The following is a 15829-nucleotide window of genomic DNA, read 5'->3' on the forward strand; positions in this document are numbered from 1 at the left end:
AATGTTTATGAAAACTAATTTAGCTGTAACTGTTCAAGGCAGAATGATTTTAATTAGTATCTTAAGGGATTGAAGTATTCATAGAACCTATTGACTTGTCTTGAGTGTGAGAAACTCATAAATGTAAAGCATTTATTTCCAAATAAAATTTATTATAATTTTTCTCTGAATAAGCAGTTTTCTATAATACTGTGATGACCAATGAATAAAAATTAAATAGGCAAAATTCCTTATATTTTGTGAACTTAACTTTTAAAAATATTTTTCTAGTTGTATATGGACATAATACCTTTATTTTATTTGTTTATTTTTATGTGGTTCCCAGGATTGAACCCAGTGCCTTATGTATGCTAGGCAAGCGCTCTACCACTGAGGCACAACCCTGGCCCTATAAACTGTGTGTGTGTGTGTATGTGTGTATATATTTGTTTTTGTTGTTTATATTATTTCCCCATTATAAAATATCAAGAGAGATAAAGGAGTTATAACTTCATTAAGAGAAGGGGCTGGAGATGTAGCTTGGTGGTAGAGCACTTGCCCAGCATGTGTGAGGCCCTGGGATCAATCTCTAGTGCGGGCGGAAAAAAAAGTGGATGGGGTAGGGGTTGGAGGGGGTGGATAAAGAATCTTGAGTATTTTGTTTTTCTCTGTTAGAATTAGATTTTAGTCAAACTATCTGGTAAGTAGCTGTTTCCTTTTGGAAAATAACATATATGGTGGTAATAAATTAACTTCATGTTGTTTTGGAATTATAAGTAAGAAAAATACTTTTTTAAAAAAAATGATTTATGGGCTGGGGTTGTGGCTCAGTGGTACATTGCCTTGCATGGATGAGGCACTAGGTTCGATCCTCAGCACCACATAAAATAAATGAATAAAGGTATTATGTTCATCTACAACTAAAAAATAGTTTTTTAAAAAATGATTTACGCTTTTGTTTAATAATAAAACTAAAACTTAGATGCTTTATGTTGTTAATAGAATTGTTTTCATATTCAGTTAAAATATCAATGCTGACTAATTGCCACAAAATATGTTATGATTGAGTTTTTTGCTTGTGTTTTTTCCTATCAAAGATTCATGGTAAGATGTTCGCATCAAGCATGGATGCTTCTAGACAAATGATGTCAAACGAAGAACAGTTGGAAGATATGAGGCAAGAACTTGTACGACAGTATGAAGAACATCAACAGGCCACAGAACTGTTGAGGCAGGCACACATGAGACACATGGAGCGACAGCGAGAGGAACAGGAGCAGCTACAAGAAGAGATTAAGAGACTTAATAGACAGTTAGCCCAGGTATGGAACTTTAGAGTCTCTTTTCTCCTCAATTGAAATAATGGTATTTTTTATGTGGCTTTTTTTTTTTAAGTCAAAATTATTTTTCCTAGATACAAATAAATTACAAATACTTAACATCAGGAAGTTCCTGGCATCAACTTTAGACCTTGTTAGGCACACCTAACTCAACTGGTATAATGTGCATTATCATTTTATTTAACTGCCTTTCAGGCACTGGAAATGTGACTACAATATAAATTTTAAAATTCTATTGATCATACATAGCTAAAGCACTTTGAGAGTTTTGGAAATATTATACTGAGGTACTTGAGTATACAGTTGCTGTCATTCACTTTTTCCATGTTCATTTATAGTATAGTTCTGTGAGTCTACCAATTACCATCTCCAAGGTTTATCTTTATCTATATTTAATCCATCTTTTTAATCATGAATGGAAATCTTCTGAAGTAATCTGTTTCTAGAACTCTCTCCAAGGACACATCTCTTGTTGATTAGAGAAATTCAAATTTATATAACATTCTTTTCTAAATTTAAATATTTCATGGTATTTGGGAGCTATATTCTTGTCAACTGCTATATAAAATATACTCACAAAATTATTGCAGAAAAGCAAGAAATATTTACATGAAAGTTCTTATGAAAACAAATTTATTGAATTTAATTTTGAAAACTAAAACAACGTGTATTTTTAAAATATAAAATAATAGGAAAATTGATATTTGAGAATAAAATATATCATTTGAAAAATCAGTTTTGCTTTTCTTCATTGCATTTTGTGAATTTATTCTTCTAAAATTTCAATGCAAAAATTGACAGAGAAAATATTACTCGAACTATACAAATTCCTGAATATTTAAGTTTAAATAACTTTTTTTCTAAAGTTGCAAATTTTGCATTGAACTTCATATGTGCCTTTTAATCCCTAATAATGAAATATATAAGGTAGAACCAAGGTCTCTTGGTCCCAAGGGGTTAAAAGAAATCTGCTTGATGTTTCTGCTTTTTACCTCTATCACAATCAATATTCTTCCATGACCTTTTTTCTTATTTAGAGATCCTCATTAAATAACGAAAACCTGGTTTCAGAAAGAGAAAGGGTGCTTTTAGAGGAGTTGGAAGCACTAAAGCAGCTGTCTTTAGCTGGAAGAGAGAAGCTGTGTTGTGAGCTGCGCAGCAGCAGTACGCAAACACAGGTAGTATTGACTTTGGTGCATTTAGGAACAGTAGATCAACAATGCAGTAGGGTTTGTTTGTCTTTATTGTTGGTGGGAGACGTATTTTTATAGTTACTAAGCTTAACATATTGGTGATCACTTAGATGTAAGGTAGGTGGAGTCAAAATGCCTTGCTTTCTATTTAAGATAATTTGAATCTGGCATTGCTGTAGGAGAAACTGTTGTTCTACCAAGGAGCAACCTGACAACCCTTATTGTCACACTGTATAGAGTGTATTAGTTTGAAGCCATTAAAACATTTTTCATCTCTACACTTGAATGTTTTATCCTTTTTTTGATAATGCTGATCTCTTGATAAATTGTAGTTAAATATTATTTCAAGTACTTTCTGTTTCACATCATTCCAGTATAGAAGAATGATATGCTGTTTCTAAGATGAAAGGTTTTCTTTCTGTCTTGTCCTCTCTGCCGTTGCACAAATTTAAACAGAATGAAAATGAAAACCAAAGGGAAATTGAGGAACAGACGTTGAAAGAAAAGGAAATGGACAGAAAACCTGAAGATGTACCTCCTGATAGTCTGTCCAGTGAAAGGTATACAAAATGTGTATTTTTTCAATGCAAAGTCAATTAAAATGGTTGTTCAAATGTAATAAACTTTATTCATCCTTATTTTTATCTTGTACATGTGTATTTTCTTAAAAATACTCTCTTGTGTATGAAACATGTCATATATTTCTATGTATGAAACATGTCCATATATGTGTAATATATAAAAGATTATCAATTTTTAGACATTAAATTACAAATTTTTGAATCTTTTTATGTAATAAAAATTTTAATTGGCTATTGATCATAAACTTGACTTTAAATGTTTAGAATTGTTTTGACATCAAACCTTTCTTGATTAATTTTATTCTTCTTAATGCTGTTTTGTAACCTAAAAAACAAAACAGTTCTACCTGTGAGCTTTATTTCTTTTTTCCTCCTTCAGTGTATGGGCATGGATTCAGTGTGAGCTATTCTCTGGTTTGTTTATGTTGAGAAAAAAAATTACTGCATTTGTAGATATTCAACATTTAGTTTTTTTCATGCTTTCATAGCATAACAGGTGAGAACTTTTAATACATATCCTAGTTTTATAAAGTAATAAATTAATGACCCAATGTTAACAAAACGTTCCTTACTTTCATTTTGTAGATGTTAATATTAAAATGTACAAAACTATACTATAACTATCCCACATTAATATTAAGCACAGTATCTAAAATTTATTTTGTTCAAATGGAAATAATTTTTAAAATTTTAATTAGAACTAATATCTACTAACTTAATTTCCTCCTTTTCCAATTTCTATGACTGTCAACCTTTTTGGGTCCTCCTAACCTCCTTCCTCAGCTTGCATGGAGGAATTTGGCCCCTAAGATTTTGGCTTCCCCATTGGATCATCAGTATAGAACATAGTCAGTATGGAACTCAAACAAGAAAGACAGTGTATGAAAATTAGAGTTACCATGCCAATATAAAATAAACATCTTGCTCATCTTTATTTCTTTTTACCATTATATCAGTTTTAATCACATTATCCAACTCCTGGGATTTAGGACTTGAACAAAACTTCTATAAATAAAAGTTAAGGAATTAAAACCCTTACTTTCCGCTAACTAAATTATTTGGGGTTTTATGTTTAAACATTCTTGAGTTCAGTTATGTAAGCAGAGAATTTGATCTAGGTACAAAAATAGAACTCTCTTTTTCACTTGACAAATACTAAAGGAAAACTTCTCCATTTATTACCTGATCTTAATATAGGTCTGTCATGTGCCTGTGAAACAGATACCCTTTCAACCAGATTGTTGGTAATGTGTCAAACAACATGTGAGGTTGAGAGAAGTCTCTTAGGCCAGGGGACCCTACTATGAAAGTTTCTTATTGTATCTTACATGTATTAAATATAAAGCTTATAACCATAGTATCTCTGTTGAATTAAACTGTTGAGTGAGTTGTTTAGTTATTCATAAAATTAATCATATAATCTTTTGAATCATCATTTATGGAAGCACATTTTTCACATGGTAAAATGTTCATGTTAAGCTAAAAAGAAAGCTTACAAAACACATTGTCCAGTATGATCAGTTTTTGTTTTTAAAATGTATATATTTTTGAGTGAAGCAGAGGAGGAAAAAAGTCTAGAAATATAGGCATTAACATGTTCATAGTGCTAAGATATTTTGAAGGCTGATTAACAATATTTTCTCATTTTAAAATTAGAATGTATTTCTTATCTCTAAAAAGACAAGCTATTATTTCTACTTATTTGAAAATATGTTTTTTTTCCTACTGGCTGAGTGCAATGTGTGTAACTAGAGATATTTTTGTCTTTGGAGCAGGTATAATAACAGCCTATGATATTTCCTGTGGTGTTGACTGAGTAGTTTCACTGAAAGCCTTTTTAAAAGCAGGTCTTTGCCAGTTCTTGTAATTGAAACATCTAGTTTATCACCAAGAAATTATACAAATACTACCACTTTTTTTCTAGTTGGATTCTTAATTATATATTAAAATGTTGTTGTCTGACACATAAAAAGATAAACCTTATATGTATATAAACATGAACAGTATAACCAACGCAATTATGTAGATATTGGTATTACCACACTTTTTGAAACTTAAGTTTTATGTCTCCTTAAAGTTTTCTTCCAATTTAATTACTATCTTAAAAAATATAATTATTTGATTTATTTCAGGTCAATAAAATGCACCTTTAAAAATGTTATACATTTGTTTTCTAAACAAATCACTTTTTTAAAAAAATAAATTAAGAGTAAGAAGCACTTCATTGTAGGTGCTATTGTATTATTTTAATAGAGCAAATCTATATGATATTTTTCACCAAACACATATTTTGCATTGTGTTTTTGGTGAGATAGTAGCAAAGGCTTTATACTGTAAAAAGATTAAATATTTTAATAAATAAATATTTTAAGATTAAATGTTTTATAAAGAGATTAAATATTTTAATAAATGTGTTTTTTTTAAATCTGTATAGGTTTACACTCCAGAAAACTAATAACAGACTTCTGAAGATCCTCTTAGAAGTTGTAAAGACTACCATAGCTGTTGAAGAAACTATTGGCCGCCATGTTCTCGGGATTTTAGATAGATCTAGTAAAGGCCAGTCATCTGTCAGCCTTATTTGGAGGTCAGAATCAGAGGCACCTGTAAAGTCAGGTATCCAAGAGGAACACATAAGAGGTAATACTAGTTTCATACGCTTGTGAAATAATCATCTTCAAATCATCTTTCTGAGTTCAAGGCACTTTTTCTGTGTGTAGAATATATAGGAGAGAGAATATTCAAGTATTTTTCAACAAATGCACCTCCAAACACAAAGCCACTGTGTTCAAAGCACTATATGTATTATTGTATAGCATTTGCAAGTGAATGTTTTAGAGTTGCCATTATATACCTTGGTATGCCTACGCAAAACAGAAGACTCTTTCATTTCTCCACTTATAAAGGAAAAGTTCCACATCACCACCCTGTAAATCAGGAAAGCTTAAAATAAAGAACTTGTTAAGAATCCAGCACCAGTTTTCATTGAGATAGTTAGAAGAATGTGATTATAAGAAACCAAAGACTATCCTCTGTTAGGTCCTTTCTTCCTTTTGGAAAAGTGGTTTGACAGTTTTTGTGTGTAGATATAAAGATTAGGTCCTGTTATGAGATGGCTTTTTTCCTAATTCTGACATCTTCCTGTAGCTGTGTGGGTTGGGCTCTTCTTTTAATTTCTTTTTTTATTTTTTTAAATTTTAATTTGTTAAATATGACAGCAGAATGTTTTACTATTCATATTACACATATAGAACACAATTTTTTATATCTGTGATTGTACACTCTTATTTTAAATTTTTACCATCACATTGCTGACCTCCAATCTGTCTTGTTTTTTTTTGTTCCTTTTTCCTTGCTGGAGAAGATATCAGGAAATCAAAGAGGGGAAAGGTTAGTCAGGTGCTTCCAGAGAAATAGGCCCTGGATTCTTAAATTAGAAGGTCAAGCCTATAGTTCACTATCATTTCACATCCAACCACTTCTGCCCAGGTAGAGGGAAATATTCTGAAATGCCAGAGCTTTACAATTTTTGAAACATTCTAGTTTTTAAGCTTCATGGGGAAAAATAGAAAGTATTCCAGTTACACAAGGTTTGCTTAAGTACTAGTTAGCCAGCAGTACATTTTAACTACAGAGAAAAGATTGATTTGGAATTTAAAATAAATTTGAATTAAAGACACTTCAGGTGAGTTCAAAAATAATTTTCAATGCCATTTTTAGTAAAATACAAGATGAAATAATCCTGACTTTTAAACCCTTCCTTCCACATTTACTCTTTTCAAACTAGGTAGATATATTTTTCAAATTAACTTACTTTTGGTTAAGTTCTCAATGAAGGACTATTATGTCTATATATGGATCTTGATGTATTAAGAAGAATTAGGTAATGTTTGAAAATACCTAAAACTTATAAAAGTGACTACCAAAAAATTTGTAAGGTAATTACCTGGTTTCACTTAATCATCTAGGGAGGAATTTTGCTGTTCTGTTGGTAAGAACTGTACTAGATTGACTTCCATATTCAAAAGACACTCTAAGGAATGTTCTGTACATTGCAAAAATATTTTTTGCCTTTTTGTTAGCATTTCTCATAGATACTTCTTAAAATGGCTACTGAATATTCAGCAAACAACAGCAACTACTTAAGGAGCAGTATGCTGAATTATAAAGACAAATTGGTAATTGAGATCAAGCAAACACAGAGGATAATGTTTATGTTCATTTTCTTGGAGAAAGCAGATCCTCTATCCACTATCTATATCCATAGATAGTGTCTATTTTAACATATCTAGCAATAGTTTGTTAATTATAAGCAACTTTATCTGTTCAATTCTATAAACACTTATTCAGCAATTTCTGTATTGTCTCTGTTTTACAGTAGTTCATAGTCTAGTAAAGGAAACACTGAGATTACTGTTCAAGGGAAGATTAAATCATACTTAATATTTTACTTACAACCATTTTGTACATATATGAATTGATTATGATTCTTATTATTGATCTTTAAAAATGTTAACTGTTGAAATCAACTGTTGATTCAGAAAACATTAGAAGAAAAATTCAATCCAAAGTTAAGAAATACATTGTGTAAAATATTGTGGCACAGATAATTCTGCTGGTCCATTTAATTAACTCAATCTTATATTTTTGTATTTATAAATAATTCTTTGGTTTGATTTGGTACCAAGAATTGAACCCAGAGATACTTAACCACTAATCTATAACTCAGCCCTTTTTATCTTAAGTTGTGTAGAGCCTGGTTTAAGTTGCTAAGGCTGCTCTTAAACTTCCCATACTTCTCCTGTCCAAGTTGCTGGTATTATAGGCGTATACCCCACCATGCCTGGCTATGTTACTTTTACTAATAAAATTAAATCATTGGGGTATACTTACCTAGTTTGCATCTTTAAGGATATATTGAATTAATAGAGTTTGATTTAAAACATTTATTTTATGAAAATACTGGCTTTAAATATTGACAATATGCCCCATATGTAAGAAGTTCTTTTGACATTTCTTCACATTCTTAATGGAAGCATTTCTGTAAAAACTAAAATGCACCTTTGAAAGATTTGTGTTATTTACCATAACAAAAAAAAAATTAAGGCTTAATCTGATTGTGAATCAACTTTTGTTGTTTTTTTTTTTTAAAGTATCACTTGTGATGTAGTTTCAGCCTTCAAGCCTGAACTTGTTTAGGCTTTAAACATATATGAACTTGTTAACACTTGAAAATAATAAATGATTGTGCTAATATTCACTTCCTCATAAAAGCAAACTAGTTTATGAAATTGAAAGGAAATTTTGGCCAAATGTCAAATCACTTGAACCTGAGTGGATATTAGATCAGTTCATAAAAATGAGTTCCCTAGGTTGTTGAACGAAAATTTCCTTTAGGTCTGCAGTGTGATAGTTTAGGGGTAGAATGCTCATCTTTCCTGTAGGAGTCCATGGATTGAAGTTTGTTTGCTTCAGCTTCCTTTTGAAGCAGTGGGAAGTTATAGAAAGAATACTGGATTAGTAATGAGAAAGCCTCATTTTTTTTTTTTCTGCCTTAATGTGACTTTGGACAAATTTCTTTAAGTCTCCACTCCATATCTTTTAGTACAGTTTTCCTCTGTTAGACCCTTGGGTCAAGCTTGATTCTCATGATTTCCAATTGGAACTATAGAGGTCTTCAGTGAGCCACTGAGGCTGGGAAGACACTATGATATTGCTCACCCTCCTTTAACCTGAAAAACTTACCATTATGCATCAGGAAATGAATGGTATAATTCATAAAGTATATGACTAAAAGACTTGAATAACTATTATTTGCTTTGTTTTCAACATACATCTGAGTGGTTGGTTCACCACTCAAGTGATTCTGTTCACCAAATTGCCTGTTCTTGATTTCTGTTGGCATGTTATAAAATAGCCCTTCTTTTTTTTGTCCTCAGATTTTTCCCCCAGACTAGTCATTATGGGTAATTATAATTTTGCTGTCTTTCGTTTTTGTTTCATAGGAACAAACAAATTTGTTTCTTTAATGGAACATATTCAGATTATTTCAGATAATTTCTATCTTCAATTTTGTGTGTGTGTGTGAGTGTGTGCGTGTGTGCACGCGCACTAGGAATTGAACCTAGGACCGCACTCAGGCCAGGCAAGCACAAGCACTCTACTACTGAGCTACACCTCCAGCCCTGAAAAATACATTAAGCTGATTGACATCTTTATCTTTTCTAGGTGCTTTATTTCCTATTTTTGTTGTTGTTGCTGCCATTCCAAAAAAAACTAACACTCAGTGATCATTTATAAATGGCTTTGTTTCACCTTGTGCTTGTGTTTTCTGTAATTTGTGTTTTAGTTTTATTCCCATGTTTACACAGAATCTTCAGTCTTTTTCTCACCATTGATTACTTCTCTGTACCACAAAATGTCATATTGTACCATAAAATTTCATTTTATATTCATAAAAATAACTATTTATTTCTTTTAACTTACACACACACATCCTGCAAGGTAAACTTCAGTATACTTTATAAGAGAATAAGCAAGAAGAGACTGGGCTGGGGATATAGCTCAGTGCTTGCCTAGCACCTGTGAGGCTCTGGGTTCAATCCTCAGCACTGCATAAAAAATTTATATATAAAATGAAGGTATAAAAAATTACAAAGAATAGACTAACTCTTGCTTTAACTGACTTTAGTTTCTGTTCTTATAGTACCAACACTTCTTTCTGAGAACAGTGACTTTTTAGTCATTAAATTCATAGCATAATCCTTGACTGTTTGTCTTTCTAGGCAAATAACTTCACTAAAGTCTTTTCCTTTTAGAAATGTTCTCTTCTAGAACATCCCTTTCCTGTCTATCTGATATTTCTTATATGGCTTCTTTTGTTAGCTTATGATATACATAGGCTCCAACTTTGTTTCCTCCTTTCACTAAATATCACTCCTAAAACAGATGTAACCACTTTCAGTGTTTAAACTCTTCCCTTTTTACAGATGACCCCTAATTCTGCAGACCCAAATTTCTAACAGTTTATGTGTCTCCACATATTCTATTAATACTCCTCTGTTCAGTTGCAAAGCTTATCATCTGCCTATGTCAACCAGATTTTCTTATGTAAGATGTAACAATAATGTTGATAGTATGGTAACAGTGTCTGTAGTTAACTTAGCACTGCTCATCATCCTAATTTCTTCCCAGTATACTTTTAACAAAAATACCAAGCTACAAAATTATCTGTTTCTTTTAATCTGTAGCCAGAGCAGGTAATGTTCAAATATGTAATGCTTAAAAGTCAGGTTACTCCAAACAAATTAGGAGCACTTATTCTATTCTTCCATAACCCGTTACATCCCACTGCACAAGAGTTTTTTTTTCCTTATGTATATATGTGTGTTGTTTCATTATACTGTAAAGTCCTTCACGATAGGAACCAGATTTTGTCTCCTTTGTGTCCCCATTTCTTAGCAAACTCTACATGCTTAACAATTGATAAATATCTATTAAAAGTTATCTTAAAAAGTTTTTATCAGGTTGGGAGTATAGCTCAACAATACAGCACATGCTTATTATGTGCAAGGCCCTGGGTTTTATCCCCAGTACCCCCCCCAAAAAAAAAAACCCAAAAGTTTTATTAAAGAAAAATTACCAAATAACCCAAATCTTAAATTCTGCAATTTTACAATGCTGTTATTAAAACACATGTACTTTGAAAAATGATTTCAATTTGACTTGATTTTAAAAATTTAAAGTGAAATTATTGTTATTAATGTATGCCTTTAACATTTTGTTACTCTAGTTATAGACAGATCCATACCCTCTTATTCTGGAAGTGATATGCCAAGAACTGATAATAGCATGTGTTCAAAAGTAACTGAGGAAGGAACAGAATTATCGCAGCACCTTATAAGGATTGGTTTTGCTGGAACTGAAATAGATCCTGAAAATGAAGAATTAATGCTGAATATTAGTTCTCGACTACAAGCAGCAGTTGAAAAAATACTGGAAGCTCTAAGTGAAACTAGTAGTCAGGTAAACTCCTTAATTATTACTACCTACTGAATATTGCATAAGGCATAAATGAGTAAATATTTCTCTCTACTGTCCCACAGAAATTTATTTGGGCTTCTCTTTAATAATTGGCTGTGTTTGTAATAACCAATATTAGTTTTAGTAGTCTTGTTTTTGGTGGTGAAGGTAATGTAATGATGAGCTCTTCCAGTTCAAAAACTCATTGATGTTTTAATATCCAGATTTTCTAGATTGTTACACATTACTTTTTTTTATATCAAAAGAGATTTTAACTTCACTATTGTGTGAAATGTTACATTAAAATGTTATTTAATACTATAAGGAATCTCTAAAACTATATGTTGTAGTGGAAATGTCTAAAACTGTATGTTGTAGTATGTCATAACATACCATTATTGTATTACATATCAAACTTGCAATTCCTTAACTTGATTTTTACATTCTTTTTATAAATATGAGTAGATTAATTCACCATACAGTTATCTCTTGGTAGGAAATTAGTTTGAGCAGTTTTTCCTTTAAAATATTGTTCTTTATGGGCTGGGGATGTGGCTCAAGCGGTAGTGCGCCCGCCTGGCATGCGTGCAGCCCGGGTTCAATCCTCAGCACCACATACAAAGATGTTGTGTCTGACGAAAACTAAAAAATAAATATTAAAATTCTTTAAAAAAAAATATTGTTCTTTAAATATTAAGTTTGAGAAGTTGAAAGAATGTCTTTGAGCTCTTGTTCTTATGACTGGCTTTTCTTTGGTACTTTTTTCTCTAATAAATTATTTAATATGGCATATGTTTCTGCAATAGCAGTGACTATTAGATATAGTAACTATGACAAATATATATTTTGCATTTTAATACCTGATTCATTTCTATTAGGGTTAAATTATTGACTTAAGCTATTTCTTCAATTATTGACATTTAAAATGATTCATTTATTCCCTACTAGTTGGTTAACTTCTCATATCAATCTACTGTCCCACCCCCTGATACTTTTAATATGCTGCTGGGATTCAATAAGGAAGGAATTATCAAAATAACATACATTTCTGTTGAAATATTTGTTCTTTGATTGGTCTTCAGATATGACACCCAGAATTTTCTCCAGGTATTCTTTTCTGTTTGGAAACAAACTAAACCTTTTTTCTATGATAGAATATGAATTATACCTTGAAAAGACTCTTGAGATACCACATATTGTAAGGGGAATTCACTAACTAGTCAGGGAAATTCATCATAATGTATTTCCTGTTATGTGGCTCAGTGGTAGAGCACTTGCCCAGTATATGCAAGGCTCTAAGTTCTATCCCCAGCACTGGGGGAAAGGATGGGGAATACATAGTTAGATAAATAAAATAGTTAGATAAATAAAATAGTTAGATATCTTCTGGTTTGCACCTTGATTGGCCAAACTAAAGCAAACATATGCCTTATGTAGTTCCCAAAAATGTTTTCATAGATTAATTCTGAGGCCTGTAGTTAAATAGCAGATGAAATTTCTAACCTTGGGCAATTCTTGTTTCTCTAGAGCTTTCTTTTGTAGCATGTACAGAATGATTAAAGCTTCTATTTCAGTAACTCAAAAATTTACTTGAGCATCACAGAGAACCAAAGACATATAATATTCTTGAAAGCTCCAATGCTTGTTATTTGCCAAGAGTAGGGAAAATGATTTAAATTAAAAAAAAAAAAATCAGTGGTGGTCCTATATTCAAAGGTCTGAAGAGTTATTTTATTTTTCATTATCAACATCCTAAGTGCTTGTAAGGAAATGAAATGGTACCCATAAAATTCAGCTTCATTTGTATTATTAAGACATTAATTTTACACTCTTGGATCAGAGAATTTTCTAGTCACCTTTCCTTTAGCCCAAAGTTGAGCAGACTATTTAAACTCAAACATTGACATTGTAAATGTTGTGTTGAAATGTGAAATTCCATAGTTAACATTAAAAAATACACATTTTTACCAAGATTTACTACATTTTTAGTCTTTTATAATTAGCCTAAGTCCTACATTCTCTCTCTTTTAGAATGCTTATCCATAAACCACTTCTAGAGTATGCGGGTCCACTGAGTCAGCTGAGTCAGTACTTAAAGCTTGAATGCATATGCATCTTAATTATCCCTTTTATTCTATGAAAGTTGTATAGTATAGATAATTCCATATTAAATTCTTCTTTTTGTTTTGTTTATGCTTATTTCAGTCATATTAGTGTTTATAGTCTATGATTTATACTTTTTCTACCAGGAAAACAATTGGTAATACTTTTTCTTTCTTTCTTTTTTTAATAACCTTATTTTATTTATTTATTTATTTTTTAATGTGGTGCTGAGGATGGAACCCAGTGCCTCACACACGCTAGGCAAATGTTCTACCACTGAGCTACAATTGCAGCCCTACTTTTTCTTTCTTGATCCTTATAACATACTTTTGACCTGGAACTTGACCACTGTTGATAGTGTTGCTGCTCTTCAATGCCACTATAAATTATGCACATTATGGTTAATGTACTATAGTATTTATCTTTTGATAATCACCATGGAAAATGACAAATAAATGACAAGTGAACAGTGGTTTCTACAGATTATTTGCTCTTACAGACAACTAGAGAAAACTTCGCCATAGTCATTAAAACTGCCATCGGTCAACAGTTAAGTGTGTGGGATCTTCCTGAAACACTCAGTTCCCTAGGTCAAGTCCATAACACATGACAACTCTCTGTTTATGTGACTAGCTAGTGAGGTGCAGTAAGAGCCTGGTCACGGTATTTTCCAAATGAGTCTCAATTTGTTAAGTGCTAAAGTAAGGGACTAGGAGCTTTGTGACAGTTTTTAAAACTAACTGCAGAACAATTATTAATCTTAACCATGGATAATATTTAAATCCAATGACTTCTTCAGAATATTGTTAATAACTAAAATATTATGAACCAAATGAATACATTTAATCGTTAAATTGACACAAAATTAAGTGTAACATTTTTGTGAAATAACTAGTATCCCATTTTCCTCTTTAATATATTATCATTTGCTTCTTCTTCCTTTAACCTTGATTTATTTTCTTCATTTTTATAACAAAATGGCACTGCTGTGATATCTTTGTGCTTTCAGTTAAATACAGGCAAATAGCTCTGCACAGGATACTCTGAATAGCATCTGACAGTTTGGGGTAAGGTGCAGGCCATAAAGCTTTGATTTGATGTTTGAGATAAGTCATTCATTCATTCATTCATTCATTCATTCAGCGAAGTTTTGAGTGCCTACTATATAACAATTATTGTTCTAAATATTAGAGATACAGTGATAAGGGAAATGGACAAAATCCCTGCTCGCAGGAGCTCATAATTTAATGGCGGAGGCCAATAATAAATAGATGCATAGATGGTAATAACTGCTGTGTAAAAGAATAAAGGGAAGTACAGCATAATGAAGAAAGAGAGTATTTTATCGAGGAAAATTAGTAAAGGCCTCTCTGATAAAGTGATATGAATTCATATTCCTTAAAGAAGAGTGGGAGGCTAATACACAGGTAAATGGGAAAGAATGTTTAGGCAGGGGAATAGCAATTACAAAAGCCAGGGGGTGTGCTTGACAGAGGACAGGGCAGCTGGAGCAAGGACAGTGGAGAGAGGCATGGGAGAGAAGGTCAGAGTGTATCTGAAAAACCAGATTATACTCTGACCTCTTCTCTCCTTAACTCTTCATAAGATTTGGAGTCATAGGGGACAGTTTTTAACTTTTCATTCTAAAATAACTTTAAGCTTACAGAAAATTCTAAAACTATGAGAGTTTCCATGTACCAACCACTCATTCAGCTTTCCCTAACATCAACATAGTGCATAACTATAATATAATTATAAAACTAAGAAATTAAAATTGCTGCAGTACTGTTAACTAAAGTATAAACTATTTAGATTTCATTGGTTTTTCCTATAATGACGTTTTTCTGTTCCAAGATTCATTCCCAGATCCTACATTGTACTTAGTTGTCATGTCATCTTTGGTTTCACCAGTCTCTGACAATACTTTAGTCTTTTGGTCAGTTATTTTTTAGAATGTTCCTCAGTTTGGATTTGTTTGATGTTTGTTGTGATTACATGAAGCCTGTATATTTTTGATACTACCAAAAAAATGCTGTGCCCATCTTGTGCTTCATGCCTGGTTACGTGAGTCAATATGTCATTATTACAGGTAATGTTAATCTTCATTGCTTGTGATATCTGCTGGGTTTCTCAACTGTAATGTTTTCCCCTTTGTAATGAATAACTATCTTGGAGGAGGTACTTTGATACTTTGCAAATAACCTTTTCTCCTTAACTTTCTTTCATCTAATATTCTTACATCCATTGTTGGATCTTGTATGCAGTAATTATTACTATGGTGTTCCAATGATAATTTTATACTTTCCTCATTGTTTTATTTATTTATTTAGCTGTATGAGCTATATCTTCACTTCTAATCAATATCAGTATAGACTCATGACTAATTTATCCTTTTAGTTGTAACCTAATACTTGGTTTTGTTTCAGCTTTGGCATTAAGAACTTTTTGAGGTACATCCTTTTGAAGTGTACTTGCTTTTTTGAGTATTGGTACTACAAGAAGCTTCAAACCCATCTTGTATTTTTCCTACCCTAACTTTAGAATCAATCACTTCTTCATGAAATTCATATTTCTTTTATTGGAAAATACTATCTAGAAACCAAGATCTACG

The 15829-nt window shown here is 31.7% G+C and overlaps 1 protein-coding gene across 9 annotated transcripts in view; it reads left to right on the plus strand.

Moving 5' to 3' along the window:
* Positions 1–15829, plus strand: part of Akap9 (A-kinase anchoring protein 9) — a 138348-nt gene that overhangs the window by 64320 nt on the left and 58199 nt on the right. For 8 of the 9 annotated variants that reach the window (XM_071612189.1, XM_071612191.1, XM_071612217.1 and 5 more), the window contains 5 exons: positions 1077–1301; positions 2357–2497; positions 2969–3072; positions 5528–5733; positions 10886–11118. In XM_071612189.1, coding sequence (XP_071468290.1) covers positions 1077–1301; positions 2357–2497; positions 2969–3072; positions 5528–5733; positions 10886–11118 — 909 coding nt within the window. The remainder of the gene's footprint in view (positions 1–1076; positions 1302–2356; positions 2498–2968; positions 3073–5527; positions 5734–10885; positions 11119–15829) is intronic. The other variant, XM_071612199.1, reaches the window with a different exon arrangement.

Source organism: Marmota flaviventris, chromosome 1, assembly GCF_047511675.1.
Source record: "Marmota flaviventris isolate mMarFla1 chromosome 1, mMarFla1.hap1, whole genome shotgun sequence".
NCBI classification, from domain to species: domain Eukaryota; kingdom Metazoa; phylum Chordata; class Mammalia; order Rodentia; family Sciuridae; genus Marmota; species Marmota flaviventris.